The 18722-nt window shown below is 39.6% G+C and overlaps 1 protein-coding gene across 2 annotated transcripts; it reads left to right on the top strand.

The window, feature by feature from the left end:
• Positions 1-6266: 6266 nt before the first annotated feature.
• Rbmx2 (RNA binding motif protein X-linked 2) lies at positions 6267-18605 on the top strand. Of its 2 annotated transcripts, XM_038316543.1 has the most exons (7): positions 6267-6363; positions 6541-6656; positions 8493-8544; positions 11178-11307; positions 14710-14893; positions 15409-15783; positions 17414-18605. In XM_038316543.1, the coding sequence occupies exons 1-7, from the start codon at positions 6296-6298 to the stop codon at positions 17476-17478; spliced, it is 990 nt and encodes a 329-aa protein (XP_038172471.1). In that variant the 5' UTR covers positions 6267-6295; the 3' UTR covers positions 17479-18605. The 2 variants fall into 2 exon arrangements, with proteins under 2 accessions (XP_038172471.1, XP_038172470.1); XM_038316542.1 differs by lacking the exon at positions 17414-18605 and having other exon boundaries at positions 15409-16690.
• Positions 18606-18722: the final 117 nt, after the last annotated feature.

Consider the following 18722-nt stretch of genomic DNA (forward strand, 5'->3'; position numbering starts at 1 on the left):
TCCTTAGGCAGGAGTGGGGTATATAAGATTTTCCCCAAGGCTAAATAAATGGCATTCAGCTGATCTTCCGAATGACCCAGGTCTCTTTGTGTGTTCTTTCAATCTCCAGGCCCTTGTCCGACTCGCGTAAGGTACAGTGGTGCGCGAACTGTACTGAGGGGGTAACACAGAATCGGGTGTTACAAAGGGAAGGTGACACAAGTGGAAGCTAGATGAAGTGAAGGCTTTATGTTGAGAGATCAGGAAGAGGATAGGAGTTAGGGCAGCTTTGATGCATGCTAAAAGAGCCAGGGGTGATAAATGCTTGTAGTAGAATTGTGATTTGAAGAGATGTATCTCACAGGCACTGTAGTAGATCTTGGTGATTGGATAAGGAATGTAAGGGAAGAAATAAGAATGGAGCCTAGGAAATCTGGAAAACTGTTTCACTGATGTAAATAGGGAAACCAGTAAAAGAAACTGTTTGGGGGTGTGGTGTGGTAATATGATGAGAATATTGATAAACAAAATTTCCAGCCTTTCCATTAATATGGGGTCTCCCTTTGACTTCTTTAGCTAGTAATACATGTTACATACAGCAATTACTAAATGAATGTTATTTATGGATATTACCAACAGCTATCTTTCATGGATGGCAAATCCATTTTCTCCTCTCCAGTGTTAAGTTCTGAGGGCACTTTGGACCTTTATCCCTTTCAAATTAGACTTACATATATTTTCTAGGCATCATTACTTATCAGTTCCTACTAACTATAAACACAACCATGAAAAACATGGCTTCTTGCTTCTTCTGGCTCCTCTGGGGTGATCAAATTTCCAGGTTTATTCCTGGCTTGCCTTTTAGAACAGTGAAATCTAAGGTCTCAGGAAGTCCTTAATACTAGCACATTGGGATAGCGTTCAGCTCCCTCAGTTCCAGAACACCTCTGCTGATTGGTTATGGTAGCAGGGAGAGGCAGGAGGATTGGGAGTTCATGCTATATGAGATTGGGAGTTCCTATGCTATATGTTTTCTCAGGCAACAGGAGAAGAAGAAGAAGAAGAAGAAGAAGAAGAAGAAGAAGAAGAAGAAGAAGAAGAAGAAGAAGAAGAAGAAGAAGAAGAAGAAGAAGAAGAGGAGGAGGAGGAGGAGGGGGAGAGGAGAGGGAGGGAGGGAGGGAGGGAGGAAGGAAGGAAGGAAGAAAGAAAGAAAGAAAGAAAGAAAGAAAGAAAGAAAGAAAACCAAACTAAACCAATGAGCATTTCTGTGGAACCCAAGAGTTCGATAGATATATTCCTCATATTCTCAACATAAATTATCCTTCCATTTGGTTGACCCTGCTTTCTCTTATGCTCCACTTTCCTTCTGAATTCAGATGACTGAGCCCCAGGTGTATCACCAACTCGCTTATTTCACAGTTACCAGAAGATACCAGCAAGACAATATTGCCTGCAAGCTTATCACTTTGCAAGTGGCTACTGTAGCCCTACCAACAAGGCAAGTGGAGATTTCTAGGAACAGATAAAATCCCATATGCAATCTGTCATTGTTTAGTTTTCACCGGCAATATTATTTGGCAAAGTTAATGAATAGCGGGGTAGGAAAGGGAGAAGAGGGTGTAGCTGACTTGGAGTGAGGAAGTCAAAGGCAGGCCCCTAATTCACAGGTGAACACGTGAGGAGAAACTGTCCTTGGTGGGCAGCCTTTGCTTCTTGCGGGAACCTGGATGTAGGTTGAGCCAGTTGATAGTACAATTATCATCATCAAAATACTTTTGTGAATGGCCTTATATCTGGTGCTCTGAATAAGGCCCACTCAGACTACTAACTATCCCTCTGGACCTTCACTTTTAGAATATTATGTTTCATGATATAGACATACAGGATGGCATACATATGTCATACATATATTCTGTATGGCTCGTGTCACATATTATGTGTTATTATTTCTTCTGTTTGCTAGGTAGCTAGACAGACATTAGTAAACTTGGAGGCCATTGAAGATGGGCCCCTCCATCATAACCAGCTTTGCCTTTCTTTAAGGTTTAAAATACTATATGTAAAGGTGGAGGTATCAGAGCTTTGTTAAGGTCCACTAAGGGAAAGCTACTTCCTCTTGTTAAAGGACTGTATTCTGAATTCTACCTCTGGCCTTAAGTGGAGACAAGACATTTTGATCTGTCTCAAATGAGAATATTACATATTGTCCCCTACTATAAAAGATCCATGCTGCCTTTAGTCACAGCACTTGGAAGGCAAAGGCAGGCAGATCTCTGTGAATCTGAGACCAGCTTGGCTTACATAGTGAATTCCAGGAGAGCCACAGCTATATAGTGAAACCCTAGCTCAAAAAAAGAAAGAAAAAAAGAAAGAAAAGAAAAGAAAAGAAAAGAAAAGAAAAGAAAAGAAAAGAAGAGAAAAGAAAAGAGTTCCATGCTTCTGGATTGGTAGAACAAATATTGTGAATATGACTATACTATCAAAATTAATTTGTAGATTTAATGCAACACCTTTCAAACTTCTGATATATTTTGCAGGTTTAGGAGAAAAACAAGAATTCATATGGAACCCCAAAAGACCACAGAAAGCCAAAGAAATCCCAAGGAGTAAGAGCAGTGCTGGAGGTATTACAATACCTGGCCTTAAAGTTTCCTATAGGGTTATAGTCATAAAGACAGCCTGGTACTGTCGTAAAAATAGACATTAACACCAGTGGAATAGAATGAGAGGATCCAGAAATAAAATGACAAAGCTATGCACACTTAATTTTTGACAAAGAGGTTAAAAACATACACTGGGGAAAAGAGAGCCTATTCAGCAAACAGCTGGCCAAACTGAATTTCTCCCTGCAGAAGACAGAAATTAGATTCTTATCTTTCACCTTGTACAAAAATCAGTTCAGAAATAGATCAAGAACCTTAATTAAAAACCTGAAATACGGACACTTCTAGAAGAAAACATGAGGGTACTCTTCAAGATATTGGGATAGGCAAGAATTTTTTGAATCGAACACCAATAGCACAGGAACTAACCCTATGTTTTCACAGATGGGACTACATGGAAATAAAAAGTTTCTTTATGGCAAAGGAAATTGGTGCAGGAGAATTGTCTGTATTCTGTCAATCATGTTTTAAATAAATGCTGATTGGTCAGGCAGGAAGTATAGGACAGTCAACCAGACAGGAAGTAGAGGCAGGGCAATGAGAACAGGAGAATTCTAGGAAGGAGGAAGCCCATTCCTCCCAGTCCAGCCCAGACCAGACCACTGAAGAGGCAACATGTGACCTGCTCAGCTGAGAAAGGTACCGAGCCGTGTGGCTAGCATAGATAAGAATAATGGGTAAATATAAGCTACAAGAGCTAATAAGAAGACTGAGCTAATGGGCCAATCAGTTTTATAATTTATAGAGATCTCTGTGTGATTTTCTTTGGGACTTGCCAGCTGTGGGGTACTGGGTGGGACAGAAACCCCAATAAGCCGGCCCTCATGTTACAGGAAATGCTCAGCAGAGCTAACAGACAGCCCACAGGATGGGAGAAAATATTTACCAGCTATACTTCAGAGGGCTACTATTCAGAACTTACAAAAAATTTGCAATTAAACACCAAGGATTTAAAGAAATTTGTCAGTCAACAAATAGGTTTACTATCCAAAGCCATCAGGAAAATAAAAATTACAAATAATAAAATAAAATTTAAATAAGAAATAAAAATCACTACTTTGAGATACCACCACAAGGTGTCACCTGTAAGAGTAAGAAATAAAAATCACTACTTTGAGATACCACCACAAGGTGTCACCTGTCACAGTGGCTATAGTCAATGAATATAACAAATGTTGGAGAGGATGTGGAGAGAAAATAAACTTTGTTCACTAGTGGTGGTGGTGGGTGCAAATTAATGCAACCATTGTAGAAATCAACTTTCAGAGTTTTCAAAAAAATTAAAACTAGAACTACCATATGACCCTTATATTTTTCTCCTGGCATATACTCAGAGAACTCCATACGTCATAGACATATATGCATCCCTATGTTTATTCACTATAATCAGCCTTACTACCCAGCAACAAGAGAATAGATAATTAAAATTTGGTATATGTAAAAGGTGGAATACTATTTAACTAAAAGAAAAAATATGAAACCACAAAACTTGTAGAAAATGGATGGAATTAGGATGTATAACATTAACTGAGGTCATACAGTCTCAGAAAAAGTCTCTGCATCCCTCATATGCATAAAATAGCTATATTATATATATATATAATCTAGCTAGCTATACATGTACATGCGAGTGCAGTATATTGTGTAGAAAAGAGAACAAGAAAGGCTCAATATTAGGTGATAAGAATGGACTGAATGCAAATAATGGACATGAGTGAAAGAGGATATAAATCAAATTCTTCTACTAGTTCTTTTTATTATTGATTTTTATTGAGCTCTATATTTTTTTCTCTGCTCCCCTCCCCTTTAACCTTCTCCCAAGGTCCCCAGATTCCAATTCACTCAGGAGATCTTTTTTTACTTCCCTCTTTTTCTAGTTCTAATGTGTGTGTGTGTGTGTGTGTGTGTTTTGTTTTTGTAGTGGACAAGTGAATAAAAATATATTTATTAGTGATAGCATAAAGTCCAACGAAGTTGAACTGCTTCGGGTCTGAATGCTACTCAAACTGTGTAGAAGTTCATTGAGTTGTATTGTCTTTGGGTCTGGTTAATTTCAGTATTTAACTTGCAATCTTATTTTTTGAAATGATAAAGTTTGAAATAAAACAATTAACGTGCGTTAACTCAGTAGGGTCTCTTGATCACCTACTCGTGAGATTATCCCTCAGCAAAGCTGCTTCGCCTGTAGACCCTAAATCAAAGGCATCACTTTCTTGTTTTCTTTTAAACATTTCCTTCCTTCCACCCAGCTGCCAAGATTTGTAGTTTCCTCGCACTGTTGTCATTCAAAATTTAATGATCTGACCTTTAAGTTTTCTTCTGAGTCCATTTAAATATTCTATTATTAAAGAGACTAAGAATTCACAAAATGGCACTCCTATTCTCTGCTGGTATATGGACTTCTGAATATTTATGGCGTGAACTATCCAAGTAAATATGTAATGCCCCTTATGCCATTAGTTCTTTGAGTGCAGAAGACCCATCCTTCAGATTCCTTTCTACAGAGCAACTGTACAGGACACACCTAGATGCTCAATAAGGGCTGCTTCAATTGGCCTTATCTGATTGGGACAAGCAGAGCGCTTCAAACTACTCAAAATGTAAAAGATTAATTTGTTTTATTTATGTGTATGTATGCCTGTGCATGCCATGTGCGTGCAGGTACCTACAGAGGCTGGAGGAGAAGGATGGGTCTTTTGAAACTGGACTTGTGGGTTGCCTGTTGAGGGTTCTGGGAGCTGAATACAGGTCCTCTGGAAGATTACCAAATAGTTGTAACCACTGAGCAGTATCTCCAGATCTTCAAGCTAGCTAATTGCTTTGGAGTGCAGGTTCTCCCTCTGTAAAATGGGGATAATAACTGTTAGGAGTTTGAGTTCTTGGGGTTGTTGGGAGGGTAGAGACTGAATGAAAAAAAAATGAAAATGGTTCAGTTCTACAGGGATCCGGCTGGGGAAAGGGAAGCAGAAGCCCAGCCCCTGGAAGGGAGAGGTTTAGGGTAGGCGCGGAGTGAGGAGTGCTGGGAGGAGTCACAGGTACTGAGTGAGACCTAACAGATATAGCATGTATAAGTTGTCTACCCTTATTCAGCGCTTGTTCACTATCTTCTCAATTGATAGATACTAATTTGACAATATTAATTTCTGCCTGCTGGTGGAAAGAGGCCACATTTCTTACATAAATCTGTGGGTATTTAATACAGTTTGTAGAGCAACACCGGTCCATTTTTAATATTGGGGCAGGAAACAATATTTAGCATCTCATAGCTATCTTCTTTACTTTTCCACTGTTAAGTCCTGGAAAGGGACGCTTTGAGGGACTGTTTTTGAGCAGATACTCGAGAGTAAAAGAACAGGGCTTTAGATTAAGAGATAGAACTGGGACTTGCAGACACACTACTTCATTAAGAAAACGTTTAAAGCTAAATCAAATAATGCCGGGGCATTATCCAGAAAGCCGAGGATCCTGCCCCTGCTTTACGTCACAAAAGGAAGCTGCAAAAAACTCGGGAACTATTTGCCACAGGAGCAAAGACTACTAAGCGTGAGAAAGCGCTTCCGCGCTACTGCGCAGGTGCCAGAAGCAGGGAACTTCCGGTGGAAGTTCCGCCTCGAGTTCTGCCGGCTCCAATCTGAGCTGGGTGATTGGGTTGCATGCGCCGTTCTTATCTTCATCCGGAAGCTGATGGCTTGGGCGAGGAGCGCGAAGGCACGAACATGAAGTAAGGCTTTAGTTTCTCTGTGGACGGGGGAGTGGGATGCGGATGGCCGCCCACAAAACGGTGACCGGTCCGCGCCGGGGTGGTAGGACCTTCATGGCCTCGGGGAGGGAGAAGATCGGTATCTAGAAGGTAAGCTGTGAGGAAAGCTACTTAATGTCTTTCACTCCTCCCGCGCAGCCCTTTAACCAAGATTAAGCTGATCAACGAACTGAACGAGCGAGAGGTTCAGCTCGGGGTTGCAGAAAAGGTGTCCTGGCACTCGGAATACAAGGACAGCGCCTGGATTTTTCTTGGTGAGGTCCACCGTCTTCTCTAAGCAGTGCTGTTCAGAGTCGCTGCGCCCCCGCTCATTAGTTCTAGTCACGCACACTCTTGTAGCTTGTCTGCCCACAGGTCTGTTTTTTATTTTTATTTTTATTTTTTACTCTTCCATTTTAAGTTGTCTTAAAAACCAGTGCTTTTTAGGATTGTTATTTATCATTCCTTGTACTTAAAATCTTGCCACTTGGCTGCTGAGACACAGTTAACTTCACACAATGAACCCATTATGGTATCAAAGAAACTGAGGTTTAATAGAGTTAACAGGTTAATAGAGTTCTTTAATGTCACACACTGCTGTACTGAAAACTGTAAGATTAGTGCTCATTATTTCATGTTTACTATCAGCCTTTCCTCAAAATTATTTTCTCCTCTGACTTGCTTTTAGTCCTTTGCTGTATTGTTAGGCACCAGGGCAAACATTAGCCAGCTTGGAAGACACTGAGGGCGGACTCCTCACTCAAAATCAGCTCCACTCCTGCTTAAGATTTAAAATGCCACCTGAAAAGGGTGGAGGTATCTAGGTTTGTTCATTAAGGGAAAGCTACTTCTCCTGATGAAAAGAACACAGTCTGAATTATACCCTTGGCCCTGGGTGGCTATGGGACATTTTAAGCAAACCTAAGTACTACATACTAGTGTGTCCCTTCCTTAAGACTTAATCCAACTGGGTTTAAGATCATTTGGCTAGGAGTCGCCTGCCAGGAAAGTTCATTCACCTGAAGACATGGGAAGAAAAGGATCCCATTAATGAAGCAGTGTCCTTATACACCCCGGGAGGTTCTCAGTGCAGGTGTTTGCCAATCGCTGCTAAGTCTACCTGCTGTTCTGATTTATCTGCCCCCTTCCCTTTTTATCCCTTCTTTGGATACTGACTGAAATCCTGAGCGTGCTTGGCCCAACACACTAGACTTTCTTATTTCAAATCTAAAGGCTCTCCTGTTCCCTTGCAGCCGCTTCTCAGCCTCCATTTCTGAGCATGTCTGCCTGCCTGACCCTCTAATTCAGTAGGCATGGCAACATATTTCTTATTTCCCTCCTCCCAGTAGCTGGTGTAACTGATGACTTGCTGGACCTTAAGCTTCTTCCTTAATCTGTTTTAAAATTACTAGCAAGACTAAGAACCTTCAAAGGGGAATTGTTACATCCCTGGTAACAGTATTACTATTCTGTGTTCACTTTATGACTTGAAAGAGGCTGTTACACTAGATATTGTGTTAAGCACTTTCTATGCACAGTTTTGTGTCTGTGACATTCCTGTGAGGCAAGTATACTGATGACCTCTATCTACACATGAGGGGAAAGTCATAGAGGGGAGTTGATATCCTCCGAAATGCATAACATTTTTTTATATCTGTAATTCCTAGTTTGTGTGTAGCTGAGCATAACGGCATATTTGAACTCAGTGTTTGTGAGATGTGAGTCTTGTGCAGGAAATGAGGAAATGATCTGCTTTATAAGATTTTGGTTGTGAGGACTGAATGATAAGATTCATTTGGTAAGTGGTAACCCCTTTCCACTCAGAATTAATCACTTTTTTTTTTTTTTTTTTTGAGACAGTCTCATTATGTGGCCCTCACTGTTCGGGAACACACTGTAGACCAGGCTTGCCTCAAATTCAAGAGAACTCAGAGATCCGAAAGTTACTTTTCCTCTGGACTATTGTCACCTTCCCCACTCTGTCATTGTATGAAGCTGATTTTTGTGAGCTCAAGGCTCACTGACTAAGCAACTCCAGTGTCGTTAGTGCATAGTATGCAGTAAATACTTGATTAATGCTTGCTGAACTGGACTGTGCTTTTTTTTTCTAGGAGGGCTTCCTTATGAACTGACAGAAGGAGACATCATCTGTGTGTTCTCACAGTAAGTCCTCTTTCATTCCCTACTTTCTGGGTGCACAGAGCACTTTGCTTCCGTAGTTTATTTTTGCAATGCTAAAAAGGCACTGCATCTCTAATGCCAGTAGAAGAGGCTGAGGTAGGAGGATCACCATGAGATTGAGGCCGGCCTAGGTTACATAATGCATTCTAGGTCAGCCTGCACTACAGAGTGAGACTTTGTCTCTAAAAGCCACCAATTTTCATTCTAGGCTGAATGACATCCCTGCATGGGGAAGGCTAGAGCTTTGATCAATCCCAGGATAGATAAGGTTCCAGAACATTAGCGCGTGGGAGATCCCAAAGCTTGGAACTTCTAGAGGCTGTCTGGGGGACTCTAATCCACTTCTGTCAAGTTTTTACTGAGCCTTGTTCAGCCTGGGCTTGCGTTGAAACAAAGTGGAATTCCCAGGAGGGTGCAGTGTCAGGGCCCCTTGACCTTATCTGTGTGGCATTGTAGAATTAGAGCAAAGCACTGAAAAATTGGGCAAAACAGACACAGTTTTAGCCTGGTATGTTTTATCAGCATTGTTGCATTGCTGTCTGAAATGGTTTTACTAATTTCCACTCTCACTGAAATGCCTGGTTATCCAAATCCTTTTTTTCCCTTTTGATAAAGGGTTTCTCGGTATAGCCCTGGCTGTGCTGGAACTCCCTATCCTGTTACTTTACTGTTTATTTTTGTCATTGTTTATCATCGATGCTGTTTAATTTTCTATATAAGCTATTGAATGAATATATTCTGCAAGCAGATACTTTTACTTTTCCATTTCTTGTATCTATTTATCTAATTGTATTGGCTATAGCTCCATTATATTGTCAAATAAATAGTTCTCAACGTTTGTTGAATCCATTTACTATTTTGCAATAAGATTCTAAATTTTGGGTTGGTATGTGTGTGTGTATAAAATCATGTAACTTACATATCAATTCCCATTTTATTTTCTGATTTTTTTGATTTATAAAGCTTTATTTAGAATTCCTTGTAGAAGTAGTAAAATAGGCTATTTTTGTATTCAGTTAATTTTTGCTTTGATCTTTATTAAAGCCTGTCTTTATTAGGTTAGTTTTATTTTATATTCATTCTTTTTAAGGAGTCAAATTCTTCAAGGTTACAGATTTTCCTGAGTGTAGCTTCTAGAAATTTTCATGTATTTTAAATTTTTTGTTAGTTTTTAAGTGATACACCCTTGACATTTTAAATTTTGTTTAATTTTTCTTTCATTCAGCTATTACCTAAGTGAATAGGTTTTGAGCTTAGGTTAGTGGGAAGTTTTCTTTTTAATTATTTTTTTTTAATTTTGTGTGTATGGGTATTTTGCTTGCATGTATGTCTGTACTACGTAAGTGTCCAGGCACAGAAGAGGTTACCAGACTCTTACTGATGGTCATGAGCCTCCAAGTGGGCGATTAGGAAGTGAACCTGGGTCCTCTAGGCAGAGCAACCAGTGCTCTTAGTCATGTCATTGAGTCATCTCTTTAGCTCCAGCAACAGGTTTTGTTTAAAATATTATTTCTAGTTTTATCACACTAATTGGTAAGTATACACTGTAGATTTTTTAGAGTTTATTTTTAACTAGTTTTTTTGTTTGTTTGTTTGTTTGTTTTTGTTTTTCGAGGCAGGGTTTCTCTGTATAGCTTTGGAGCCTGTCCTGAAACTTGCTCTGTAGTCCAGGCTCACCTCGTACTCACAGAGATCCACCTGCCTCTGCCTCCCGAGTGCTGGGATTAAAGGCGTGTGCTACCACTGCCTGGCTATTTTTAACTAAATTGCGTGTGTGTGTGTGTGTGTGTGTGTGTGTGTGTGTGTGTGTGTGTGTGAGAGAGAGAGAGAGAGAGAGAGAGAGAGAGAGAGAGAGAGAGAGAGAGAGAAAGAGAGAGAGAGTATGTGTGTGTGTACTCACTGTGGAATCAATCCAGAGGCATCAGAGCCCCCTGAAGATACAGAGGTTGTGAGACACCTGGCTTGGATAATGGGAACAAGATTTGGGTTTTCTGCAAGAGTAGTAGGTGCTCTTAACTGCTGAGCTGTCTTTTTTTTTTTTTTCCCAGAAGCTTTAGTGCTTATTGATATTTATTTTGGGAGCTTACAAATAGTGAATTTAATTTGTTTCATGAATTCTTGAAAATAATTCATATCATACACTTCAAAAATACCTATATGTTTACTAGTCTGACATTAGTGGATTATTGGTAATTATTTTTATTTCCATTTCTTTTGTTATTTGATATTAATTCATTTAGTCTTATTTTTGTCAACTTTGTTTTAAACGTAAAAATCTCTGATAAGTGTCTGTTTCTTTTGTGTAGCCCTGGCTGACCTCAAAATCGAAATAGCCAGCTGGCTGGCCTCAAACTTACGGAGATCTGCTTACCTCTGCCTCCACCCACACCTGCCCAAAAGTTTTGATTCATGAGTTATTTTTTTTTCGGTGCAAAATAACTTTGTCAGTTTCATTTAATACATTCATTTTGGCCTTGTTATATTCTTATTTAACTTTTTATTTTCAACCTACTGTGTCATCTTAATTGATTTCTCCTGTACTGAGTATTTGAATTTTGTTTCAGTATGAAAAATTTTGCATTTTAAATGAATAATACATTTTATAAACTCAACAGATATGGGGAGATTGTCAACATTAATCTTGTGAGAGACAAGAAGACTGGGAAATCCAAAGGATTCTGTTTCCTGTGTTATGAAGATCAGAGGAGCACAGTTCTGGCTGTTGACAATTTTAATGGAATTAAGGTAAATGTGCTTACTGTGCAGGATTTGGCTGGACTTCTCCTGTGTACAAGGTAGGCTTCATTCTTTTTTTGCTTGCTGTTTACAGGTGCAGAAAAAGTCCTGGTCAGCTGGATGTATTGTGGGGGTTGTAGAGGTGCCTAGACACACTGGATAGGGAATGATTCCAGGAAACCATTTTCTGGCTCATCCATCTGCCTGGACTTATTCTTTTTCCCTATGGGTTAGCAAACTATCATTTCAGAAACATGGGTGCTATGCCCCCTTATCTGGGGGATGTTTTTCTTATACACATTTTCCATCTGTTCTAGTCCATTAGAGACTAGAAACCCTGCTCTTGGATATTGTGCTGTGCTAGAGAACCAAGGGCTTCATCAGGGCTTGAGGAGCTAAGACAAGCATCTGTATTTAGTATATGATTCTAGTGACTTAACTTATTGGCTCTAGGAAACTCTTTACATAAATCTGCTGACCAATTCTATAAAAATAGGCCATTCTGGAATTTTAAGGGTGTGACCTTCAGAAGAAGTTGCCATCAAAGGAAAATTGCTTTTTTTTAAAAAAATGTATCAAAATGAGGAATAGAATGGATGACAGAAGCTTCTCAGGCTTAAAGGCACACGTAAAAATGTAGTCTTGGAATGGAACAGTAAAACTGAAATTCCGGGTTCAGATGCTGTTACCTGTATAGAAGTGTATCTACTTGAAAATAGACTGTTTATAAAGCAAAGGGTTCATTTTATGGTTGTTAACCTGCACAACTATAGTCTATAGTCCAATAATCAGTGGAAACTGAAAGGTCCTGTGTGGCAGGAGTAGAAAAAGATATGAAAGCTTAAGGAAAAAAGGAAGTAAAAAGATAACCATGGAACTAAATTTCAGGCTTCCACAGTGAAGCTCATGGGAGTCTGCTGGGACCATGTATCTAAGTAGCAAGTGAGAATCACATCAATCTTCTGCCTTTAGGCAAAAAAACAAATACATGGGAAAAAAAACCAGAAGGGAAGGAAGATGAGAGAAGGGAGTAACACAATAATGCCGTACCAAATGAGTTCTTACATATTTGGAGTAGTTGAATATTTGTCATTGACATTAATAATGTCTTGTCACTTGAACATTAATACTAGAAACTTAGGTGACAGGTTCTGTTTAATTAGAAAAGTAGTAAGGAATGACTCTTTGGTCACATCAGACTCTGTAAGTTATCCCGGAGAGGGTAGCTATTAGATTTATCTTGTGACTATAAATTAGGAAAGTGAGTCTAGGTATTTTGTTCTCAATTTTATCCTTTTCCAAGGACTCACTAAAAACAGAATGAGCCCATTTTCTTTTCTTCCTGACCCCTTGCCATTCTGCATTTTCCCCTTGACTTACCCAATCTATAACAGAGACAGTTTGCTGCCTCTAAACAGAGCATTCAAATGAATTCACTTAGCCAATGACTTCTGTGAAGTTGCCTTTTCTAATGGCGTTATTACTCAGTGATCCATAGATGTGGTATTTGCCCTACTGGCAGGCAACCAAAGGTCTGGTAAAGAATGATAACCTGCTATTTTTTTAAGGAGTACCAAAGACTGGTGCTTTACTCTGTTTTGGTTTTAGGAGAAATAATAGCCATTTTGATTATGAAACCTGGTAGTTTTTGTAAGTTGATTGTACTGTGTAGATGTCTAAAGTTAATGTAAGGTTAGCTGGCCTTATAAAATGAAAATTCATCAGTTTCTCTAAACCAGTAAATATCATCCTTGACAATATTTGTTTAAGCAACTCACTTTCGCTTCTGGGGATTATCTTGATGGAATAGTATCTTCTGTGTTTTTCTGTACTCTCACCGGTGCCTACAGGACAATGTATTTCACTATGGTCAAGTCATGGGCTAGGAATTTTTCCTGAGCTTGAGGCTTGTGAGATATAGTTAACTGTAGTTAATACCTGTTCAGCTATGTTCAGGGTCAGCTTACTTTCACTAAATGGGATTCATGTGCTCTTATTTATATGTACAAATGGTGATAAAATGAAATTTCACCATATTCTCCATTTGGGCTTTTAAAAATCAAGTAAAGATTTCAATATGTAAAATCTTGTGTAAAAATCATCTGTAATGATTTATACTTTATTAAAAGATGGCCTAATTAGTTTTAAGGAGGAATTAACGACCATGCAAATAAGCTACAGTTTATTTACACTAAAAAGAAAAAAAAGGAAGTAAAGGTAGGACTATAGCTCAGTGCTAGCTCAGTGCTAGCGTCTTCTCCATATATATGAGACCCTTAGTTCAGTACCACCCCTACAACAGACCCTTGGTCTGAGTTTGCATCCTGATTACTTTGTTGAAAAAGCAGTTGTTACAAACCACAATCCCAAAGAACTTAGACAACAATGAGGACACTAAGAGAGACTTACATAGATCTAATCTACATGGGAAGTGGGAAAAGACAAGATCTCCTGAGTAAATTGGGTGGTGCATGGGGACCCTGGGGGAAGATTGAAGTGGGGAGGGGAGAAGCAGGGAAGGGAGCAGAGAAACATGTAGAGTCAATAAAAAAGTCAATAAAAAAAGTCAATAAAAAAATAAAAGTCAATAAAAAAAAGAAAAAGCAGCTGTAACATCAGATTTCATGCTGTAGTCCTCATGCTTTTCTAGGGCATGTTGTTTTCTTGTTAAATGTTGTGTATAACTTTGTATGTGTATTCATTCGTGAGCATGCATAGGTAGACAGCATCAGCATCACTTCTCAAGATCTGTCTACCTTTTCCTCTTCCTCCTTTTTTTGAGACAAGATCTCTAGCTTGTCTAGAACTTGTCAAGTAGGCAGGGTTGCTTTGCCTGTGAGCTCCAACAGTCTTCCTGTCTGCCTCCCAATGCTGGAATTACAAGTGTGTTCTACCACAACCAGATTGTGTGCTCTTTTAGGATTAACCTCAGGTTCTTATTCTTACAAGGCAAGTGCTTTAACAACTGTATTATTTCCCTATCTTTATAGATAATCAATTGTGCTTTAAATCCTAAATTCTCATAGACTTTCTTGATGATGTGCTTTAGGGTAGTACTTCTGAGCGTTTTTGAACTTCATGATACATGCAGGACATGAAGAAATTTGCATAGTCCCCATAGTATATCAAGGGAAACTCTGGTCACAATTGCCCCAGAGGTCTCACCTGCCCTAGGCCCCATTCAGCTGCCCTGAATGCTGTGTATTATTAGCTATTATATATATATATATATATATATATATATATATATATATATATATATATGCTATAACATACCAGTTGAGCATGTTTTCTTTTATGGTTTTCCTATTTAAGATAATGGATGTGATTCAAACCTTGATTCTCTGTAGTTTGGTTCAGAGAGTTGGATGCTGGGGCTGTCTTTGCTAAAACATTTCTGGTCTTGCTTAGATCAAAGGAAGGACTATCCGTGTGGACCATGTGTCAAACTACCGGGTTCCTGAGGAATCAGAAGATGTGGATGATGTGACCAGAGAGCTGCATGAGAAAGGCTGTGGGGCTAATACACCTTCGTCAAGTTCTCCTGAGGTCTCTGAAGATGAAGATGTCAAACCCTCAAAAAAGCACAAAAAAGGTGGAGTGTTCAAATTCAGGAGAAGATTCTGGGTAGTCTTAGTGTCTTCTTTTCCAGCATGCATAGATAGTCAGTAATTCACTCTTAAGTGGAAAAAGGGAAGGTGTGAGAATTCTTATTTTAATTGAGAAGGCAGATGTTTCTGAGGAAGGAAGGCTAGTTGTAGGGGCTGAATTATGTCTACCTAAGTTGATATGTTGCCATCCCTAACTCTTCTGTATCTTAAAATGAGATTGTATTTGGAGATACAGCCCTTTTGTGGGGGGTTGTTTTGTACAACTTGACTTATCAGGAGTAACAGATATCCAGTTTGATTCTGGGAGACATTTTCCCCAGAGGCATAACCTGTGACTGTTTCCTGCTGCTGCCTGGGATGTTTTTCACATGCATATTCTCCATCTGCTAGCATGGGAACATTTTGGAATGTCTCAGTTTTATGTGATCTACTGAGAAAAGAATGGCACATTTTAAAGAGATTTCTTTGTTTTCTTTTACTTATTGATTTCCCTGCACAGACAATAAAGAGAAAAAGCAAAAAAAGAAAGAAAAAGAGAAGACTGAACACAGAGAACTAGCAGAACCGCCGTCCCGCTCTTTGTCCTCCAGCAGCAAGACAGCAAAGGAAAAGGATGACCATGGCCCGAAGAAGCACAACAGCAAGAACTCAGAGAAAGCCCAGAAGTCTGAATCCAGAGAGGGAAAGAAAAACCAACCAGACTCCCCTGATGTCAGGAGTTCCTTCCATGGTAGAGCAGAGGATCCTGAGTGGGAGCCAAAGAAAGAGAAACCCAAGCATGAGCAGAAGTCTTCGAGCAGGAGGGAAGGAGAAGAAAAGAGCAGAGATAAGGATAAAGGGAGGAGCTCAGGTGTTGCTTATTCCAGCAGGCATGGTGGGCATTCTGAAGTGCGGAGTCATAGAAGCAGAAGTAGGAGTCCCGATAAGTCCCATAGGCATAAAAAGCATAGACACTCCCGGGAGCGGGAGCCCTTCCATGCCAGTGACCGTAGACATTACTGAATCCTATGCCAACAAAATTATGAATTTTGTTGTATAAATATCAAATTCTCTTTGTTGTTGATATTTCTCTATATAAAGTTTTGGGGACTGAATTCTTTCAAACCCTTACATGGCAGACTTGTTCAGAAGGCTTTAGTTTCAATAGCTAGATACCTTGGATTTGAAAAACTACACCAACACCATCCACTGTCCCTGGAAAATAGTTGGCACTGACCTGAGTATGTGGCTAAAATTTGGTTTATAGACTTGGCCCTTAAACCCATAGACCTGTGATTTGTGATTTCTAGCAAAGGCAAAGAAGGCAATGCTGAGTTCTAGTCTTCATGTTAGATATTTAGAGCCCAGCACTGTTGGACCTTACAGATGGCAGGCACAATTGCAGAGAGCTGCAGTTTCTGAGATTTGGACAGCTTAATGTGGATGTGATAGAATTCTTAAGACCAGCCGGTTCCCTCCCCATTACATCTCTTGTCTGTTTGCAGGGATGGAACTCAGGGTTTGGTACATACCAGAGAAGTGCTCTATTAGAGTCAGCTATATCCCAGTTCTCTTTATTTTGTTTCTGGTTTTTGATAGTTACATTATCTCTTTATGCATTTTTTCTTTGTGACTTATTTATTTGTATTGAGATAAATACATATAAAAGTAAGAATTTTAAGCAATTCAGTGGCATTTAGTAATTCAGTGTTGGACTAAAACCATTTTTCATGTAGTTCTAAATTGTTTATATCTTTCTCTATTGTCTCTAAAAATCATAAATGGGCTTTTGTTTCTATGGATTCACCTGTTGCTTACTGTTGTAAGTCTTCCGGGGGGAGGAGGCTTTCAGGTCAGATCAAACTCAAATCCTCTGAGTGCAGTGTCCAACGTGGGTGGTGCCTTCCACAATAGAGACTGACTTTCATCTTCAGGGAGGCAACCAAGGGCCACAGCAATAAGCTATATTGTTTGGGGGAGTCTCTTGGACTCCTCTGACCAACAACTGGAACAGAGATTTCTCATGCCTGGTACTGGGATTTTTATTAGATAGCCTAGGGCTCTTTTTAAAATTCTTTCCTTTTATTGAAAATATTCTGATTACAGTCTCTGCTCCCTCTACTCCTCCAAGTTCCTGCCCACCTCTGCCTCCCATCTGGATCCACTTCCTTTCTGTCTCTCATTAGAAAGCAGGCATTTAAGGGACAATAATAATAAAATGAAATATAAGATACAACAAAAATAACACATTGGAATTTTACAAAACAAACAGAAGGAAGAGTTCATGAGAAGGCACAAAAAACAAAGACCCACTCATTTGCACACTCAGGAATCCCATAAAATGCTAAACTGGAAGCCATAATATATACACAAATGACCTGATGTAGACCCATGCAGGTCCTGTGCATGCTGCCCCAGTCTCTGATTTCATATGAACTTTGCTAATGTTGATTTAGAGTACCTTGTTTTCTTGGTGTCCTCCATCACCTCTGGCTCTTACGCTCTTTCTGACTCCTTTTCCACAGGTTCCCTGAGCCCTAGGGTGTCATGGGGTATCCACCAGAGAAGACTGCCAAGAAGAGAAGACTGAGTTTAAGCCAATAGACAGTCTTTATTTGCTGGCCAGTGACTACACTGGCTGTTCAGGATCCCAGTGTAGCACCCACCTTTCTCAGTACATTTGTACTTTCTTAAGTACAAAAAACATATTCTGGGTTAATATACTTCAGTTAACAAGCCTGAAACAGAACTACAGAAGCCAAAAAGCAAGGTTAGTACATTTAGAGTCTTTCCCCAAAGGCTTTTGTTTTCATTTTTGTAGGTGGGCTATCTATGTGCTGAATTTTACATTCTGAATGATACTTCTACCATGGCGTCAGTATTGCTAAGGTCTAGGACCCTGTTACATTCCCCAATGGTCTTAGTGAATGAGTCAAATCACGGACTTATTCTGCTCTAAATCGTGTAGTTGGTCCTAAGGAACATTAATTTTACTGAACTAATATGTAATTGGCCATATCGTTTAACATGCAGGGTCCTAGCATTAATCCAATCGGAATGAGAATTAAAGGTCCAGTCAGTGCTGATGGCAGAGTAGTTAGCCAGGGGGACCAAGAGAACAGAAACTGGTATCAATTATCTCATTTGTCTTTGCCTCTTTTGCTTTTTAAAATTTTCCCCAAACAAGGCAAGATTTTCTCTAATTACTCCTGATTAATTGGCATGGAAATACAAGTTTCTCCCAAAGTCATTCATAGTTTCCTTTATCTCATGAGAAGTAAGTCTAAGCCTCTCCAATTTTGTACGACCATTTCTACAAGGGAATCTAACTGTTGCTTTCATTCAGAAATGAAATCTTTTAATACCTCTAGGTCCAGATCAACCTGTCTGTTTTTGGCAAGCATCAAAAAGGCAATTTAGTCAAACCATTAGGACATGCCCACCAAGTAGTCTCAGGGGCTAGGTAATATGCTTGTTGTCCAGAAGAATTAACCCTTAAGGCAGAATAGCAGGCATCAGAAGAAGGGGAAGTGCCTAGATTAAAGGTTTTGGATAGTAGACAGGTTTCAGCCTCTTGTAAATCCTTCAATGTTAATTTGGGGTGGCCCTAGTCCTAGTGAGTTTTGTCAGTGGACTGACAGGCTGGGTAGTTCCTATCCCTATGTAGTCTGGCGGCCTGTGTGTGTGTGCGTGTGTGTGCGTGTGTGTGCGTGTGTGTGTGTGTGTGTGTGTGTGTGTGTGTGTGAGCACAGTCTAAGTAACCAGCAATCCTTGCTGATTTCAGACTGGGAATGATTAATTCTGTCCCCAGGGTCGCTTCTTGTGGCATAGAGT

Source organism: Arvicola amphibius, chromosome X (assembly GCF_903992535.2).
Source record: "Arvicola amphibius chromosome X, mArvAmp1.2, whole genome shotgun sequence".
NCBI lineage: Eukaryota > Metazoa > Chordata > Mammalia > Rodentia > Cricetidae > Arvicola > Arvicola amphibius.

What these genes read in the sequence shown, in the direction of transcription:
- Rbmx2 (XM_038316542.1), top strand. Translation starts at nt 6,296, where the DNA reads ATGCGCCGTTCTTATCTTCATCCGGAAGCTGATGGCTTGGGCGAGGAG. An exon ending in CGCGAAGGCACGAACATGAA is followed by an intron (nt 6,364 to 6,540) that starts GTAAGGCTTTAG and finishes CCTCCCGCGCAG; the next exon opens with CCCTTTAACCAAGATTAAGC. An exon ending in ACAATTTTAATGGAATTAAG is followed by an intron (nt 11,308 to 14,709) that starts GTAAATGTGCTT and finishes GGTCTTGCTTAG; the next exon opens with ATCAAAGGAAGGACTATCCG.